Genomic DNA, 20,681 nt, shown 5'->3' with positions numbered 1-20,681 from the left:
CAAGAACGCTGCTCCTCATTGGCTAAAGGCCCTGCCTTTGTACTGTCAGCCGGTTTTGAGGAGAATAAACTTACTCTAGGATTTGGGAGAACATGTGTGCCTGCTTTCAGCGAGCCTACAATAATGATAATACTGATGATAATAAGACAATAGTACGGCTTTCTGGATAAACTTTATTTCGCTGCGCTACTCCTCATTCATTTGCAAGTGTGACTCGCAACCACACTTGCAATTTCTCAGAATTTAAATTATTATCTTTTGTATTATCTATTATATTATGCACAAATACTACTAATACTTGACATGCATTTCTTCCATGTCCATGTTTGGTTTTTGTCTCTGTAAACAGGTGTGACACAGCGAGTTGTGACCTGTGCTCAGCAGTTCCTCTGTGACCTCATCATCCATGGGCTGGCAGCCAGGGAGCTCCTCACATGGCTCACTGTTCAGGTAGTACACATTCACTCATAACACCTCTGACACTGTTCAGGGTCACACATTTACCCATAACACCTCTGACACTGTTCAGGTCACACATTTACCCATAACACCTCTGACACTGTTCAGGTCACACATTTACCCATAACACCTCTGACTCTACATTCTATCTGGTAACACACATTTGCCCATAACAGGTCTGACATTATATACGTTCTATTTCTCTGTATTATCCACCCAGTAAGGCTACAGTTTTAACAGTTGTGTTTTTTAAACGCTCCTACACCTGGCTGCATCTGTTTGTCCGTCATGTGTCTGTCCGGACTGTCATTGGTCAGTTGGTGTCTGTTTGTAGGCAAACCCCTAGGAAGAGAGAGTTCTGACACTTACGTTGACTCCCATTGCAAGCGTGGAAAGCGGACGTGACGTCACTATTTGGCGTACCTACCGGAGTCTGGTGATATTCCTGCTGCTCTTCAGCCTCGTCCACCTCCATTGTAACCAAGGTGTTTTCACTTGCTGGTAAGCAGACTAAATCATGTATTTTCACCCTTTTAACGCATTCACGGGCCTCTCCAAGTTAATTTAAGTCAATTCCATAAAGTCAATAATTGTAAAGTCAATAAAGTAAATTTTCTTACATTAAACATTAATTGAGCCAATTACGTGAAATAATAATGTTGCCTAACTTGGAGAGGCCTGTGAATGCGTTAAAGGGGGGGGGGGGGGGGGGGGAGGAACGTGATTTAGTCTACTTAGCGAGTAAAGTAGTGAAAACTCCTCGGTTACAATGGATGTGGACGAGGCTGAAGAGCAGCAGACTGTTGTTAGGAATGTCACCAGACTCCAGCGACGCAACTTCTGCTTGCTTTGCGGCGAGATCAAAGCGTGACGCTAATCTTGTACTGCTCTGTACGTACGTATGTACCCCATCCCACATGGGCCGAGCTTAGTAATGAAACTAACTCATGAATAGCAGCGCTCACCTCACACTGGCAGGGCTCTGTTTTCCATGCCTTACCCCTTATCCCTGAACTCTTTTGCAATCTTTTACTATTTTGAAAAACTTGTTTTAAATAGTTCAAATAGCTGATCTACAAGCTCACAATGTGTCGATTTAGATCTGCTATCTGAAGTATTTTAAGATGTTTTTCAAAATAGTAAAATATAAAAATTAAAAGAAGTTTATGGATAAGGGTTAAGACATGGACGAAAATATAGCTCTGGGTGTGATTTGTCATAAATTAACACCTCTAGTTGATCATAGCATACTACAGCGTCACACAAAAGCATGAAAAGTATCCGATCCACACGTTCTGAGCTTGTAGATCTGCTACTTTTGCTACTTTTTCATTTGAATCCTGAAAAGAGAGAGTTTTGGACATGAGGTTTCCCCTCGAACAGAGACAAATTTGTCTCAGACAATATAAATACTGTAGCTACAATCAAGATAACAGATGCTTTCCTGATGCTGGTATGAGATTTCCTGGTTTACGTGTGATTTAGAGATCGGTGCTACTAATCACGTGGGAATTGGCATAATAATGACTAAATTGAGCGCAGGAAGTCATGACGTAGCTAGTTCAGGAGGGGCGAGCTAAGGGTTGACAGCGCGCCGGGGGGGCGGGGGCCAGCGGCCTCAGCCCCCCCCTTTACCCAGAGTACATTAGACCTAGCTGCACAGCTATAGTCAGTTGCTAAGCTCAACGCTGCCTGCAGGCTGCTGCTGCTGCCACTCACGGAAAGGTTACCGGTTGTTTCAGTGCTGCTCACTATTGCTAAACCACTTTTTTAGCTGCTGTCCAGGCTGGGTTCAAGGCAAGGCTTATGGCATAAAAGTTGGGTTTGTTGTTGTGGTAAACACGGCTGAGGTCTACTCTAACTACTGGGTCTACTCTATCTACTGCTTCATCAAGGTAATGGTGCTCATTCCAGCTGATTTTGCATACTACAGATCGAGATGGGAGTAGTTGTGGCTACTGTCCCATGCTAAAATAACTTCATTGTGCTTGGCTTGCTTGCGACCGTTCGCTAAGGTAAACTCTGTTGCTTGTGCTTATCGCAATCAGGGGTATGTGTTTGTCGACAGGCGCTAGCCGTATCTGCTACTGCTGCTACTTCCTTTCAGTCAGCCAGGGGCTAGCTTTTGCTTGTTGTTAGCGGGCTAGCTTTAACTTCTGGAAGGATAGCTGTTAGCTGGTAAAACAGCTTGCCAGCCATGTTTTAGGCACAAGTATGGCCCTGTCTGAAACGTTGCCTCTATAAACAGTAAAGACGCATGTCAGGAGAAATAATGTATGTAAGTTGCGCGTGTCAGTATGCGGCATCTACCTAGCAGAGTTTTACGTCTTCATGGAGGAGGTTTACGCTCGGCAGCGAATACTAAGCGCTGCGTGTGGGAAATGTAGTTCTCTACCATGCTAAGCCTCGGCGTTGTGTTAGTAGCAAGAGTCGTATGAACTACTAGTCACGTCAGGCCAGGAGGAAGCATTCGATTCAAGCTTCGCTCGCAGCGTGCTTAATCTAGTTAGTATGGGACCTATACTGCTTCTGCCTCGCCTCGGGTTATGTGTATGTTTTCCTCTTTTGCACTGTCTGGCCGTCTTAACAGCTGCTGCTTATGAGGTGCTAGTTGCTATACCATAGCAGCTAATAAATGGTTTCTGTCGCTTCTTGGACCACAGTAGGGCTGTTGCCAGTTACCGTGGCGTAGAAGCCCTTGCGGGATGAATTATTAAAAACAGTAATCGCCTCTCTTTGAGAAGCCTATAAAGGATGTCTGTCTGCGTGGGCTCCTGGGAGGAGGAAAACCCGCAAGCTAGGTGCCACAGTTTACATGCAAACAATGTTTTGCTTCCGCTAACGCAAGTCGTGCCTGTCTGTCCTGACGTCACCAGTTGAACTCGCTAGTGCATGCAGGGAATCGTAGTCTTCTCTAAATGCTCGGTAGCTCCAGCTAAACATTCTCTTTCAGTTTCAGCATCCATCAGCTGCAGCTCATCAGCTTTCCTCGCACCGCAAGCTTTTGGTTAGGGTTCGATAAATTCTAAGTTGTCAGTTGTGTTCTGCTATATTAAATGCTATGCAAATAGGCAAATTGTTGCAGCTGCCGCAGTGGGATACTGTCATGTCTCCGTGGTTTCGTCTGATATAGTATTGGGTCACATAGCACTTTGTATGTCCTAGTGGTGTTTCCGTAGCCGCTGCACTTGGCTTCAGTGCTGGTTTTCAGCTCATGCTTAAGCTGCTACATGATTGTTGTAACATCATGTTCACATCCAGGATTTCTCCTTATCCGTTGTGCTGCTATTTTGGAGGCTAAAATGGTCACATTATGGTGCTAGTGGTTCTTGTTGCCGCTGCTTCAGTCAGATACTATAATGTCTCCTATAGTTTCAGCTATTGTTAGCTCCACTCAACCTGCGGCTGCGTGCTAGCATAACTGCTAATAATTACAGCTAAGGCTGATGCTTGTAAAAATGCTGCATCATGTTTTCTTACAGCTCATGCTAAAGCTAATACTTGTTGGTTGCTAACTTCCTGTTTATTATTTCAGCTCCAGGCCGGAGTGGCTGCAGGCCCACGGCTACGTCATCAGGTTATCATGGCAGCTTTATGCTAAAGCGGCTACATGTTCCACTAATCGTGTTTTACTTTATAGCTTCTTGCTGCGGCTGCTGCATGTCTAACTGCTAACATAATTTCTATCCTTTCAGCTCGTGCTGGAGCTGCTGCATAGCTGCTACTACAGCAGGTCGCCATAGCAGCATGGCGCTGCAGCTGCTGAGGTTTTCTGCTAACATATTTATCATTACAGCTCCAGGCCGGAGCTGCGGCATGCCCCCTGCCACGGCATTAGGTTAGCATTGCAGCTTTATGCTAAAGCTGCTACATGTTCCACTAAATCGCGTTTTTCTTTATAGCTTCGGGCCACGGCTGCTACATGCTGCTGCTAACATCATGTTTGTCCTTTCAGCTTCTTGCTGGAGCCGCTGCATATCATTGCAGCGTCGCGCTGCAGCGGCTGAGTGTTTTCTGCTAACATGTTTATCTTTATAGTTTTGTCCACTACTGTATAATTCCATGAGACCAGTCAGGAGTCGGTTAGCACTGGAGAGGGCATTGCTACTACAGCTTCCGCTACTTCTGCCGCTACCATGAGCTGCCAGCCTGCCCGCCCGCCCGCCTGCTGCCCGCCTGCCTGCCTGCCCGCCTGCACTGCCTGCCCGCCTGCCCGCCTGCACTGCCTGCCCTCCCGCCCGCCTGCCTGCCTGCACGCGTCATATTCAGCAGACGGAAGTGGCCTACCGCCTGCCCGCCCGCCTGCCTGCCCGCCCGCCCGCCTGCCTGCCTGCCCGCCCGCCTGCACGCCCGCCTGCACTGCCTGCCCTCCCGCCCGCCTGCCTGCCTGCACGCACGCGTCATATTCAGCAGACGGAAGTGGCCTACCGCCAGCCCGCCTGCCTGCCTTCCCGCCTGCCTGCCTTCCCACCTGCCTATCGGCCCTCCCGTCCGGCTGCCCGCCCACCCGCTACAGCATCAGTTAATGCTATTACTGCTGCTACCATGAGCATGAACCAGCGCTGCGTCGTGCTGGAAGCCTGTGGTGCCGGCCCATCTTCCGGGGGCGCTGTCAGGCTGTGACCGTCGTCGCCACCGCCAGGTCGCAAGGGAACATGGGAAGCTGCAGTTTCAGCACCAGCGGTGGGAACTCCATTCCTCTCGCCAGCTGCAGCTTTCCCAGATGCACTGAAGAGCCACACTCTAGCAGGTAAATAGCAACGCATTTGCTTGTTCGATTCTGTGAGCGTTCAGCCGCTCTCTAAGCGTGCTAATAATAGGCAACCATAGTTACATAGCAGCGACTTACTTGTACTGAATGTTGGGCTTTAGCCGCTCTCTAGGCTTGCATAGCTTGCCTTTAAAGGTCAAGACGTGTATCTCGTGGAGATTCTTATATGTGCAGCAGCAGACTCTGCAGCAGAGCGCTCTGTGGGCTGTGAAAATGTCTCGGTGATCCTAAAGTCAGCGACCCTAGGCGTGGTTTCATTGTTATGGTCAGCTAAAGCTAAGATTGTATTTTCTGCAGCAAGCACATGCGGTCACCAAGGCCAGGCTTAAGATGTGACTAGCACATGGCCTCTGAAGATTGCAGCTCGCAGTTAAATCAGGGAAGGTACACCAGTGTCAGTCGCAGAACTAACTCTCCCTTCTGTCCTTCCATGTCCATGCTGAACACCGGGCTGTCTGCCCGACGTCCTCGTCACACAACCCCCGGAGAGAGCTGCCAGATTTGCGGCCCGCCCCTCTTCACTTTGCATTCTCTCCGGATCGGAGCAGCCACACCACCAGCACTTCTGGTGCCCTCAGCTAACTCAAGATCCTGCACGCCCAGCTATCAAGCACACACAACACAGGACTGACCGAAGCGTGATGGCTCCAAGCTGGAGTTGGACGCGCTTCAGTTAACCCTTCTGCTGCTGATGCTAATAGTGCTGCAGGCACTATTAGCAGGGTTGTTCCATAGGGTTTCACTATGCTGCTTCTGCTGCGTTTACCAGGGGCATGCGCCCCTGATAGGTTGCGTGCTCAATTGCTGCTGCTGCTGCGTTTAATCGGGGCACCCGCCCCTGATAGGTTGCATGTTTACGTGCTGCTCTCTGCGCTTCACAGGTCTTTAATTAGTGTTATATCTAGTTGCTCTGTCCACTATAGCATCGCTAGAAGTACCTCTCTTATCATTGGTTGGCTTTAGGCAAGCTGCTAAAAAAGGAAAGAGAAAAGAAAAAAAAAAGGAAGGTTCAGCAGGCCAGAGATTCTCCAAGCTCAGAGGCTCATGAGCAGCCAGGCGACGCTGGAGTGACCGAACCAGCGGTCGATTAAAGACTGATTGCGTCAAGCTGAGAGTAATCAGGGCGCTTCAGGCGGAGCCATGTATACTGTGGGAGGTTTTCTTCCCTAGCAAAGCAAGGTGGTCGGGGGTGGTAGAATATTAAAAAGAGCTGCATAGATCATGTTAAAAAAAATATATATAAAATGCATAAAAATAAAAAATAATTTTTTTTTAAATGTATATAAATTAATAAAGTATTCTGGGTGCTGGGCGCAATGTTTTTGTATGCTTAGATAGGTTAGTTTAGTTATATGCGCTTCTGGTCACAGCAGTGTCCAAGCTGTTAGGCCCGCGGAAACAAATCATCCTCACCGATGATTAGGAGCCTTATGGATTCTAAAGCATTGCGTGTTTTGGGGGGGGACCCGCGTGGGTCCTTTCTTTGGGGGTATCGGATCATGTGTCCACGGAGAGCTTAATTCACGATATAACGTTATATATATCGTGACCCGCGGTACACTGATCCGATGGTAGAATCCATATGCCACTCCTAGGTTCCGCTTGAAGTTTAGATAGTGCTGCATTTATCCATGCTTGCTGCTTATTTCATTATGCTATCTGCTGCTCATGTCATTAGTTGCTGCTGTATTTGCTGCTTATCTCTATGTGCTATATTGCTGCTTGTATGCTTCATTCTTGTCAATAAAGCCCATTCAACCTAATGGTCGTCCCTCCTGAAATTGAGCGCAGGAAGTCATGACGTAGCTAGTTCAGGAGGGGCGAGCTAAGGGTTGACAGCGCGCCGGGGGGGCGGGGGCCAGCGGCCTCAGCCCCCCCCTTTACCCAGAGTACATTAGACCTAGCTGCACAGCTATAGTCAGTTGCTAAGCTCAACGCTGCCCCACCGCCATCCCCAGCGTCCACCTCAATGGATTATGCTTATCCCCGCTGGGGGTATCGGATCATGTGTCCACGGAGAGCTTAATTCACGATATAACGTTATATATATCGTGACCCGCGGTACACTGATCCGATGGTAGAATCCATATGCCACTCCTAGGTTCCGCTTGAAGTTTAGATAGTGCTGCATTTATCCATGCTTGCTGCTTATTTCATTATGCTATCTGCTGCTCATGTCATTAGTTGCTGCTGTATTTGCTGCTTATCTCTATGTGCTATATTGCTGCTTGTATGCTTCATTCTTGTCAATAAAGCCCATTCAACCTAATGGTCGTCCCTCCTGAAATTGCCTAAATGACGAATGATGAAATAAATTAACAGTAAAAAAAAAAAAAAAAAAAAAAAAAAAGTCCTGCTTTCAAACACTATATAAGCCACACATAAATCTAGGACAGGGTGTTGTGGTCCCAGTCTCAAACTGCTCGGCCTACTTGTGCACCAGCAGAGCGCGCCATGAGGTGCGCTCACCACTCTTATCACCAGGAATGCTGGTCCCTCATTGGCTGTTAATGATGACGTTGCCAGAAATGTTGGTCACTGATTGGGCTACAGAGTCAACGCAGTAATACAGGGAAACCACCATATGTCAGGTGATTTACCCGTGCCTGATTTGAATTAAAAAGCATCCAAAGGACATTTCTGTGAGCCACAGAATACATAAGCCCTCCCTCTGTACGTAATGGAACAGAACCCATGCGTTCTTCCCCAAATATCTGACCAAAATGTTGACCAAAAGCAGCAGATCTACAAGCTCACAACGCTTGTTGTTTTAAATTCCCAGAATAGGAATGAATGCTGGGGTTTCAAGTGGTTAAATGTCAAGTATAGAGGGTATGCACGTGACATCACTGTTGCTGGAACTTATGTGGGAACACACCTACTGAGTGGCAAAAAACTCATTTCTGCCATTGACAGCCCATACATCCAAACAGAAAAGTCCTATCTGATTGTATTAAACAAAGTTAACTCACCAACATTGCGGCTGTACTGAAAGCTTGAATTATCCTCGTTCTATCTGCAAAGTTTTTGTTTCATAAAAATCCACCATAGGCATGTTATGAGCTACTTAGTGTCAAGACATTCTGTGCAGGTTTTAATTTTTCCAAGTGTCAGAGTTTGGAAGCACTCGTTTTCAACAACACAACATCCTGCTGCCTCCTGCATTATGTGCAATTTAGAAACAGGTGGTATGCAGGGCCGTTGAGTGATTTGCAACTAACACATCCAAACTCCAATGCTCCATGCTGCTCAATGTTTTGCCACTCAGTCTAGATTAGGGGGGACGGGTCCCAGTGGACGTGCATACCCTCTATACTGTATAAGGTTATACAGTACATATCTGTCCTAATGGAAACGGATATATACTGTATGTATCGTGATCTTAGGCAGAAATATTTACACATACAGTATTTGCGTAACCGTGATGTGACATACAGTAAATGTAATGTGCTGTAAAGGGGTGAAAACAGTTATTCACAGGGCTGACGGCCTGATACAGAAAAGGTTAAGAGAACTGATTCCTTTAAGACAGGGGTGGGCAACTTTGATGATGGTGAGGGCCACTATATTTCCACCTTCACTCCAGGGGGCCACAATGCATGTTGCTACGTCCTACTTTGTCATTCTAAGTATCTCATACAAAAGAAGCAAAAATAGCAGATCTACAAGCTCAAAACGCATCGCGCTGCGATGCGTTTTGAGCTTGTGGATCGGCTATTTTTGCTTCTTTTGAATTGGAATCCGGAATACATTTTTGTTATTTTTTTAAGTGGAATCCTGAAATGTAACATTTTGATTTAATTTCAAACGCATTTAGTAATATACTAATGTTAACTTTATGAACCTAAATACAAAAACAATGGATATAAAAAAAATATAAATTTTAATACTACTACACTAGTCATTAAGCTACTAATATAGACTGACGGAATTAAAGCAGGTCATGGTTGTAATTGTAACAGCTGAAATCAATAATATATCAGTATTCTGGTATTAACCAGTGGGCCGCATTAAGTGAAGGTGGGGGCCGCATGTGGCCCCCGGGCCGCCAGTTGCCCATGTATGCTTTAAGACATGGAAGTGGGAGTGTCTTTGTGGCTGTCACTCTGGCATGCTGCCCCTCCCAGCTCCCAGCTGTCAGTCAGCTCTGGTATTCACTCCAACGTCATTCAACATTCCTCAGTCAGACCCAGAGCAGAGCCAGCAGGTACTGTACGTCATTTACTGTACCACGGATCGCACGTCATGGAACGTGAATCTGACCGATAGATAAAAGATTTCCTCCCCTGGTTTCAAATGGATGTCAATGAAGCTGATGTGGTGAGTATAGATATTGGCTGGATATTACTGATCAGAGTGCAATTGCCGTCCGCATTTGCTGTGTTCTAGTCTAGGTTTTAACACGATTGTTTTATTATAAACAGGACACACCTTATTATAAGCAACAACATCGCATCCTCCATGAAAAGTTGCTCATTTAGTTTTGTGGAAATAAGAGATTTGAAAAGAATACGTGTTGATGATAATGATAGGGTCCGGTTGACAGCCGTGTGAAAGGGTGTGTGTGTGTGTGTGTGTGTGTGTGTGTGTGTGTGTGTGTGTGTGTGTGTGTGTGTGTGTGTGTGTGTGTGTGTGTGTGTCGTGGACATTCCTGTTTGCTCCAGATCCAGGTGTTTGCCTTTGGTGTGGCTTTCAAACTGCTCCGATGTGTAAGAGAGAGAGAGAGAGAGTGAGTGGTGTCACTGCTTTGTATTCACATTGGTAACAGTCAGGTGCATCACACTTTTAAATTCCAAGGACCCTCAGGCATGGCTCAGGGGTAGAGGAACCGTCTAGAGAAACCGTCATTAGAACATGGAGGGTTCCCAGTTCGATCCCGGGCTCCCCCAGAGTTAGTGTGGAAGAGTCCTTGAGCAAGACTCTGAACCCCTAACTGCTCCTGATGAGCAGGTTGGTTTCCTCTGACATCGGTGACGGTGTATGAATGTGTGCGAATGTAATGCACAATCTCCGTAAAGCGCCTTGGATAAAGGCACTATTTAAATGCACCATTTACCATTTGGCTGGGACCCCTCCCTCCTCCTCAGGGACCCCCCCGGACATCATTTCTGAGAACCACAGGTCCGAAGCGTTGAGCCGAAAGGAAAATCCCCGCCCGGCCACTCATTTCAATTACACCTTTCTCTCCCCAAGCTGGCGATCCTTCCGACCTCTCAGAGCGCGGAACCTCTCGACGCCGTCACAATCACAGCAGTTTCTTCTTCCTTCCGTTGTGAGGCAGCAGCTGCGTCCTGACGAAGATGATGAGCTTGTGCTCGGTGCAGAGCACGGTGAGCAGCACCATCAGCAGGCAGGTGGCGCCCACGCCCAGGTGCGCCAGCCTCCGCAGCCAGCCGCCGGCGCAGCAGAGGCTGCTCTCCGACGCCGCCGTGACCGCCGCGCTGAGCGCCAGCACGATGAGCAGCGCCGGCGAGGGCCGCAGGCCGCGCAGCGGCCGCCACTGGCTCTGCTGGAAGTAGCGGCGGATGTACGCCAGGCCGTACAGCACCCGCAGGCCCATGTTGAGGCAGTTGGCCAGCACGAAGCCCAGGCTGCCCGCGCACCACGCCAGCGCCGAGGAGAGCACCAGGAAGCTGCCCGACAGCGCCAGCATCACGGGGTTGTAGCGGTCCACCTCGCCGTGGCTCATGGCGGCGAACACGAAGCACTCGGTCACGCCGTTGACGGCGATCAGCAGCACGTAGAAGCTGTAGCAGCGCAGCAGCACGGGGCCCTCGCCGCCGCTCAGCTCGCCGCCGCCGTAGAGGTCCAGCGCCAGCTGCGAGTAGGACCAGCCGAACACCGTGACCGTCAGCCCGATCACCAGCATCAGCTTCAGCAGGCACTCCAGGGCCTCGGCCGCCGTGGCCACCTCCTCGCGCTTCTGGCTGCGCGCGTCGCGGCCCCTCTCCAGCGCCTTGGCGAAGAACACGTAGAAGTTCTCGCCGACGGGCTGGAAGACGATGCGCGCCACCATGGAGCCCAGGTTGGTGATGGTGTGGTAGGCGCCCTGGTCGTCCAGGCTCAGCACCTTGGTGAGTGTCAGGTAGCGCTCGCCCTCCGCCAGGATCTGCTTGAGGAAGGACTGGCAGAAGAAGCTGAAGGTCAGGCGGGCCATGGTGCGGTCGATCAGAGGCTCGCGCTCGTTGCTCCAGGGCAGCAGGTCTCTGGTGCCGCGCACGGGGAAGTAGCGGCGGTCGGCCTCGTCGGAGCCCAGGAAGCGGCGGAAGTAGGCACCGTAGCACAGCACCAGGAAGCCCGAGTAGACGAACTGAGCGGCGGCGAAGATGAGGAGGCCCCAGTCGGGCGCCGACAGCACCAGCAGCACGGTCAGGACGCACTTGGCGATCATGGCCAGGCTCTCCGCGATCACCTTGAGCCTGACGAACATGTGCGCCTGGGCCAGGAGCCAGAAGGGCTCGGCCAGCAGCTCCAGCACGGCAGCCAGGGCGAAGAGCACCACGGCCAGGCCGTAGTGCGGGACGGGCTGGCGGGACAGCGCCTCCGCGGGCGCCTCCAGGAGGTACAGCCACGCCAGGCCCAGCAGCACGGCCCAGCCGATGCCCAGGGGCAGCAGGACACACCACAGCAGGTTGATCACCTGCCGCCAGTTGTGGCCCGAGCCCGAGGCCCGCGACAGGCAGGCCCGGCGGAAGGCCTCGCGGGACAGGAAGACCAGCGTGGAGTAGAGCAGCGTCAGCGAGCTGTAGCACGCCTTCATCTCGCTGGACACCAGCCACAGCGTGAAGGCCGACACCAGGAAGGTCAGCACGCGGAACAGCACCTGCAGCGAGATGTTGTAGGACGCCAACTTGGACGCATTCCTCAGAATGTTCCGGGAGCTCATGGTGAAGGCGTGACCCGCGCGGGAACCTTCCTTCCGTCCGCGGGATCAGGGATCTAACACGTGTGTCAACGGGCGTTAGAAATGGAACGGCCACGTTGTAAGGCGCATTGGCAACTAATTAAATGGATAGTCGATACCTATAAGTTGATAAATGACGTGACGGCATTACCTTCCGGCCACGTCATCACGTTTCTGTTGCCATGACCATAAAAGGAGTTCCCAATGAGTTCCCTACGCCCAAATATGAAGTGTGTTGTCTTAGAACCTCAATGTGTCATCATGACATCAGGCGCCCACAAATCAGTCAGCTCCATATATAGTATATATGGGGCTCTGTCGCCCTGTTGTTATTTATATCAGGTCGCACTTAGCCAATGAGGAGCAGCGTTCTAGGTGACATCACCACCAACAAGTGCAACCTGATAACAACAACACCCACATGAAATGTTTGGCCTCGGTGACAGACGAGACCAGTATGTTATACCAAAACTTTATAGGTCAAGGTTATTCTCCTCAAAAAACTGGCCAACAGTACAAAGGCAGGGCCCGGCTTAGCCAACGAGGAAGCAGCGAGCCCACAATGTTTCGTAGGAACAGTATTTCTAGTTATTATTATTATTATTATATTGAAGCGGTGAAAGCCGCTTCCAAGGAGTGGCTTTGTGTGTCCCGTACATGTCCCGTGCATGCAGAATTGAGGATTGGTCAAGCTTCACATGACATTTTGGCCCTCCAGACAAAATCATTCAGAATTCAGAATTCATAAAAATATAGAACTAAAGCACATAGAAAGTACAGAATGTATAGATCTAGAACACAGATTTCATAGCTCTAGAACACATAGAATAAAAATTCACCGCTTCACTTCAAACCGAGGTTTGATTTTTATTATTACTATTATTATCATCATCATAATAATATCTTTATGGTCACTTTAAAAGCGCTCCGTTCTGCCAGTGTGGCGTTTTAGAAGCCTGAAGAACTACTCCAGTGAGGCTTTTAATCTCAAACTAGCGGGTGTAGACTTTTCCCCAGAGCTGCAGTGTACAGATGTCGAGGAAGCATGGTGCGGTTTTAAAACCAAATTGACCGATGCTCTAGACGACGTGGCCCCCTTGAATACCACCAGGGTTAAAGCCCGCCAAGAGCCATGGTATAACTCAGATATTGCAGAATCAGCTAGACTCAGAGACAAAAAATACGATGAAAAACGAAAGTGCTGCAAAAAGCTCAAGAAAAAATTCAACCATGACCTCAAAAAACACATTGAGCATCTTACTGCTCAATGCAAGAGACTTAGAAACCAGACAACCGCCCTAGTTAGATCCGCCAAAAAAAACTACATCGACGACAAAATCGATGAATACAAAAACAACCCACGAGACCTATGGAAGTTGCTTAACAACCAATTAGGCTTAAAATCAAAAACCATATGCCACAACATAAACATCAAAACGGACGCCGCTCTCATTTCTGACAAAGGTGAAGTGGCTACCCATTTTAACAAAACCTTTACCACCACAGCCCGTTCACTGGTCAAAAGACTGGTCGCCCCATCTGGGCGGTATGGTGAAGAATTTGTTAATACATTCTACAAAAAACTGGGCGTCAGTAAAGACAGCTTTAAACTTTCCACAGTGACAACTGATGAAGTGTTTAAAAAATTGAGCGCCCTACCTCAACACAAGGCCACTGGCCTTGATAAAATCCCAGCTAGATTTCTCAGAGATTCAGCCGCCACCATTGCTCCAATCATTACCCACATAATTAACCTTTCCATCGAACAGGGTCATGTCCCCCAGGACTTCAAACTAGCAAAAGTAACCCCCCTGCATAAAAAAGGTAGCAAACTAGACCCTGGAAACTACCGCCCAGTTTCCATTCTTAGCTCCATATCCAAAGTCATGGAGAAAATAGTCTACGAACAGATTGCAAGATATCTCGATGAGAATAATCTGATTTACGAGTTCCAATCTGGATTCAGAAAATCCCATTCCACTGACACATGCCTTCTCTATTTGACTGACCAAATCAAACGCGAAGCGGATCAGGGCAAGTATAGTGGCATGGTCATGATGGACCTCCAGAAGGCATTTGACACCGTGGATCATGCTATTCTGATTGAGAAACTAAAAGCCATCGGTCTTGACAGCGCAGCAGTGAGCTGGATGCAATCTTACCTGGTGGGGAGGGAACAGGTGGTGGAGATTAACGGTACCCTGTCCCCCCCCCTCCCAGTAAGCTGTGGAGTTCCCCAAGGTAGCATACTGGGACCTCTGTTGTTCCTAATATACGTGAACGACATGGCATCTGCTTGCGACTGCAACCTGTTCCTGTTCGCGGATGACTCGGCTCTCCTAGTCTCGGGCAAGGACCACTTGCAGGTTGAAAAGACACTTAACTCTGAACTGAGTAAGATCTGCACATGGCTTAACGACAACAAATTATCAATTCACCTGGGCAAAACCGAGTCCATCCTCTTTGGATCAAATCATAACCTCAAAAAGGTAGAGAACTTCACAATCAAAGTGGGTGACAAGGTCATAACACGAAAAAACGAAATCTCCTACTTAGGATGTATCCTTGAAGCTAATCTTTCCAGCGAAAAGATGACTTCAAAAGTAATACAAAAAATCAACCAACGAACTCGTTTCCTACAGAGGATCGCCCCAATGGTCAACTTCAACACACTGAAGACCATAGCTGGTGCAATAATCCAGCCCCTCTTTGACTATGGAGTCCACGTATGGTATCGTGACGCCCCACAAGCCCTAAAAACTAAACTCCAAACAGCCCAAAATAAACTAATTAGGGTCCTGCTTAACCTTCCCAATCAGACTCACCTCACCGCTACTCACCAGTTAAGAGTGGGGTGGCTCAGAGTAGATGACAGAGTACAGCAACTTGCAATGGGCCTGGTGTACAAGATACACTACACCACTATGATACCCAAGTACCTGTCAAAATACTTTAAAAACATTAAGGATGTCCATAATTACAACACCAGAGGCAGTGCCACAGATCACGTTCAACCCAGAGTCAACTCAAAGAAAGGGTCGAACTCGTTCTTCTGCTACACCACAAAAATGTGGAATGCCTTACCGAAGGCCATAAAGGAGGGTGGATCACTAGCATCCTTTAAAATTGCCCTAAAAAACCACTTACAGGCAGCAGCCGTTCACAACTGGTAAAAACCTAGCCCAACCCTACCCTCCCTGCCCCTTCCTTGTATATACTGTACATACTGAGTGTTTAGACTTACTGTTACCTGCCCCTTCCTTGTATATATTGTATATACTGTACTTACTGATTGTATAGACCTACTGTTTTCTTTTTTTCTTTACATATCTACTGCATAGTACTGTGTTCTATTTGTCTGTCATTCAATGTTATATGAGATACTTTAATGGTTTCCTGTTGAAATAAGCTTAGTCTTTTCATGGATCTCCTTTTAGTAGACCTTGTACCAGTGAACTGTACCGTCATGAATCTGTACATTTTCCTATGCAAACTTCTAATAAAGCCTTCAATCAATCAATCAATTACAATTGGTGACGTTAGGAATGGACCACTCCGGCTGGAGGATGCCGGTACAATTACGCAATGTTTTTATGGAGTTAAAAACAACCACATTCCTAACTTATCACCCACAGACTAACACTAAATACCATGTGTATTGTTCACATATCACATAAGGTGATTTGTACGTCATGAGTGACTCTGGACACACATCATTTAGTCGTCTCCCCCCCTGTAAACGATGAACATGGTTTGACCCTCTCTTCAGACGTCACGCGTCTCCTATGGTAGGAACACTCGCTATCCGTGGTGGATCACTTCACTGTGAATGCCAGCACATCCGGTCCGGAGCGGATACGGAAACAGACCGTGTTGCGTGTATGCTCTTGGAAATGACCGGATACAGTAGGGCGGGCTTTACACCGGATATGAGTGCTGAACGGTGAATAGGAACCAAGGGGCTTTCCTTCCCAGTAGTGTAGAGATGGGATTTATGGCTCTTTGAAGTGAGCCGGATCTCTGGGATCCGTTCCTTTCAAAGAGCCGTTCAAAAGACTGGCTCATTCTACTAGTTACTTTGTATATTTTGATTATAATAATTACAAATAACTTCAACCCTATAGGCCTATACATTTATTTCGGACATAATATGTACAAACCTGCCATAGCCGATCTACAAGCTCACAATGCGTCGCGTTGCGACGCATTGTGAACTTGTAGATCTGCTATTTTCAAATGCTTTTTCTACATTTTACTCATTGAAAAACCTGTGAAACAGGTTCTAATATTGGTACTTTAAGTACATTTTGATACTTCTTTTTACTTTTACTAAAGTATATTAACATTCCAAACTTCTACTTGATTGCAGTATTGATATTTTTAACTTAGGTAAAGAAATTGAGTAGCCTACTTTTCCCACCACTGTTCATTAGAAAGGAACGGCTCCCTACTGTGAACAGAATCTTATCGTTCATTTCAAAGAGCCGTTCAAAAGACTCAATTCGTTCGCGAACGTCCCACCTCTACAGTAGTGACGAGTGTGTGTTGTTGTGAGAGCCGGTGTGTGTGCTCTGCTAGTATACCGGCTGGTCCTTAATGTTAGAACTTAAAACAGCATTTAAATGAAACAATAATAATAACTAACAGTACAGAGAACATGACGGAGGAACCTGGGGCCACCCTGCCGCCGGAGGCCGACCTCAGCGGGGCGGCGGCGGCTTCTCTCTACGGCTCCGTGGTGGACAGAGTCCTGGATGTATGTATGAGGCTGGAGCCCTGAGCGGCATGGGGGAAGTTCAGTCTGGTGAAGAGCGGTTTTGTCCATTCGCCCCGTAAGGGTACACAAGTGTTTGGATTTTAAAAATAAAGTGCTTACTGAAGGCTCACGGATGTCACAGTAAGATACGCTACAGCAGAATTAGCCGTATCTTCTTTATTGTTTAATAAGAAGCATTTTAATCTGATCGGTTGCCATTTTCTCGGCTCTTTCAACGACGCGACCCCATCGGTTGTGAGGTGTTACTGCACTCTGATACATTTAAACCTGTTTTAGAAAAAGGCTGCCGATCCTATTAAAATGCTTCTTATTAAACAATACGGAATCAAAGGGCGATTCTGCTGTAGCGTTCCATATTAGGACACCCGTAAGCCTTCAGAAAGCACGTAACTTTTTATTCTGAACGTCTTTGCAGACGTTCGTTGGCAAATTGTCTAAACCGCTCCTCGCCAGGTTGAACCTGATCCATGACGGTCGTGAGATAAAGACCGTCATGTTTCAGGGCTAGTATGTATGTGGCACAGTCTGTTGTTAGCATGTAGCATGTTAGCCTCGGTAATATAATATTATGTGTGTCTGTTTACGTACAAGTTATGACAACAACTGACCTACAAAATAACGGCGTCGCGTTGTTATCTTGTAGGCCAGTTATTGTCAGCACTGTAGGTTTGTCAGTTTATTGTCATGATTTGTAATGTCCTATTTTATGGTGGGTGACATCTGTGTCAACTCAGTGAGTTTCATCATCTGCTACAGACAGAGTGGATGTTGGATCTCATCTGATGATGGTTGGGTTGATGTGTCTTCTTTGCTGTTGTGACTGAGTGTGAGCAGCTTGTAGATCAGATATTCTCCTGATTAGGACATATTATTCAAACTAAAGTCAGTGTATTCTTGTTGTGATGGATGGTGTGACATGTGTATCAGCTGGTACAGTTTGTTGTGACCATCTGTGGCTCTGGATTGATTGATTTGATTGATTGATTGAATGATGGATTCATGGATGGATGGATGGATTGAATACTTTATTATCAGTTCTCATAGTTTTAGTACAGTTCAGATACAATGTACTAATGAAGAACATGAGGGTCCTGGGTCCTTTGTACTCGTTTTTGGGACACTTTGCAAAAACAACATATAACAGTTGGACATTAGAAATACAAAATACAAACACATTTACAGAAACAGGTCAGTATGGGTGTTTGTTCTAGTCTAGGATTAAAACTCTCACAGATGTATTTTATCGAGTATGGCTGTTACTTTCAAAATAAAACAAAAACATCTACAGTATGTTTTGCTTCAAGGCTAGTGTGTGTTGGGTTGTGTGGGTGAATGTGTAACATCAGCTTTTTGTTAACTCCTGAAAGCCCTTCCCTAAACCTTAGCCCTAATGTGAAGGAATATTAGGGCTGATTTTGTTGCAGGCATTGCTAAGTAAGTTACTAATATCATTTCCTCATTTTGACACTTCTGTTGTGCAATGCCCGCTCTTGGTCTATCACTGAACAGTGACAAAACAAGACGATATCAGGGGTTGACACTAAGGCCTCAGAGGCACTTGCCCGTCGGGCAAGTACAGGTCATGTTCTACTTGCCCAAAGGTCATGCCCACTTGCCCGAAAAGTACATTTAGTCCGTTATAAGATGATAGGGCAAGATTTTAATTACAGCTACAAAACGTATTTCTTTACTTTCAGGGGCTGTGCGATAAAATGTCTTACCTCCAAATCCCAAATACCTACATAGCTATGATTGAATATGTATATGGTTTCACACTTGTTTTATATTTTTAAGTGTAGCAACAGTAAAAACAGCACAGAACTCTAGGTAAACGGTGCTCTTATTTTACATTTCAGACCAGAAGACAGAGCGCTCTGGCCATGTTTAGGTGTTTAGACAGATATCTCTTGTTGTATTTATAGTTGCGTCCCCTCTCAAATGAGCACTTGCCCGGTCGGGCAACCTGAAAGCCAACTTCACCTGCCCCAAGGTTTTATTTACCTGCCGGGGGAAGGTATCTTTGATCAGCAGTTTGAATGACTACTATAATTCCACCATGACTTTACTGTCACATCACAGGTTTACAGGTGTAGTGTGCAATAAAAGAGCTAAATGGTCACTTAAGTGAGAGTGCAGAAAGAGCACAACACTCCTCGCTGACTGCTTTTGTCTGAACTACTTTTAATGGGTACTAGTGAACATAAATCACCCACTTTGAAAACCCCTGATCTATGGGGACCTACCACGGGTCACCGATGAGGTCAGAGAGAGGAGGATGAGGCTGGCAGGACACTGTGTCAGACACCCAGAACTAGAGACAAACTGACTCTATGGGAGCCAAGCCAGGACAAACTGACTCTATGGGAGCCAAGCCAGGACAAACTGACACTATGTGAGCCAACCCAGGACAAACTGACTCTATGGGAGCCAACCCAGGACAAACTGACTCTATGGGAGCCAACCCAGGACAAACTGACTCTATGGGAGCCAACCCAGGACAAACTGACTCTATGGGAGCCAACCCAGGACAAACTGACTCTATGGGAGCCAACCCAGGACAAACTGACTCTATAGGAGCCAACCCAGGACAAACTGACACTATGGGAGCCAACCCAGGACAAACTGACTCTATGGGAGCCAACCCAGGACAAACTGACTCTATAGGAGCCAACCCAGGACAAACTGACTCTATGGGAGCCAACCCAGGACAAACTGACTCTATAGGAGCCAACCCAGGACAAACTGACACTATGGGAGCCAACCCAGGACAAACTGACTCTATGGGAGCCAACCCAGGACAAACTGACTCTATGGGAGCCAACCCAGGACAAACTGACTCTATGGGAGCCAACCCAGGACAAACTGACTCTATGGGAGCCAACCCAGGACAAACTGACTCTATAGGAGCCAACCCAGGACAAACTGACACTATGGGAGCCAACCCAGGACAAACTGACTCTATGGGAGCCAACCCAGGACAAACTGACTCTATAGGAGCCAACCCAGGACAAACTGACTCTATGGGAGCCAACCCAGGACAAACTGACTCTATAGGAGCCAACCCAGGACAAACTGACACTATGGGAGCCAACCCAGGACAAACTGACTCTATGGGAGCCAACCCAGGACAAACTGACACTATGGGAGCCAACCCAGGACAAACTGACTCTATGGGAGCCAACCCAGGACAAACTGACTCTATGGGAGCCAACCCAGGACAAACTGACTCTATAGGAGCCAACCCAGGACAAACTGACTCTATGGGAGCCAACCCAGGACAAACTGACTCTATGGGAGCCAACCCAGGACAAACTGACACTATGGGAGCCAACCCAGGACAAACTGACTCTATGGGAGCCAACCCAGGACAAACTGACTCTATGGGAGCCAACCCAGGACAAACTGACTCTATGGGAGCCAACCCAGGACAAACTGACTCTATAGGAGCCAACCCAGGACAAACTGACTCTATAGGAGCCAACCCAGGACAAACTGACACTATGGGAGCCAACCCAGGACAAACTGACTCTATGGGAGCCAACCCAGGACAAACTGACTCTATAGGAGCCAACCCAGGACAAACTGACTCTATGGGAGCCAACCCAGGACAAACTGACTCTATGTGAGCCAACCCAGGACAAACTGACTCTATGGGAGCCAACCCAGGACAAACTGACTCTATGGGAGCCAACCCAGGACAAACTGACTCTATAGGAGCCAACCCAGGACAAACTGACTCTATGGGAGCCAACCCAGGACAAACTGACTCT

The 20,681-nt window shown here is 47.6% G+C and overlaps 2 protein-coding genes across 3 annotated transcripts in view; one reads left to right on the top strand and one right to left on the bottom strand.

The window, feature by feature from the left end:
• The window catches only part of mia2 (MIA SH3 domain ER export factor 2), an 83,101-nt gene that overhangs the window by 22,160 nt on the left and 40,260 nt on the right, over positions 1–20,681 (top strand). For both annotated transcript variants that reach the window (XM_080750686.1, XM_080750685.1), the window contains exon 10: positions 350–450. In XM_080750686.1, the coding sequence (XP_080606812.1) occupies positions 350–450 (101 nt within the window). The remainder of the gene's footprint in view (positions 1–349; positions 451–20,681) is intronic.
• On the bottom strand, positions 10,476–12,116 carry LOC308305430 (man(5)GlcNAc(2)-PP-dolichol translocation protein RFT1-like; the record flags this gene model as incomplete). The annotated part of the gene is made up of 1 exon (XM_080750228.1): positions 10,476–12,116. One exon carries the CDS (start codon positions 12,114–12,116, stop codon positions 10,476–10,478), a length of 1,641 nt encoding a protein of 546 aa, XP_080606354.1.

Source organism: Nannobrachium achirus (assembly GCF_963921795.1).
Source record: "Nannobrachium achirus genome assembly, chromosome: 20".
In the NCBI taxonomy this organism is placed as follows: domain Eukaryota; kingdom Metazoa; phylum Chordata; class Actinopteri; order Myctophiformes; family Myctophidae; genus Nannobrachium; species Nannobrachium achirus.
This window is presented reverse-complemented; position numbering and strand designations above follow the sequence as displayed.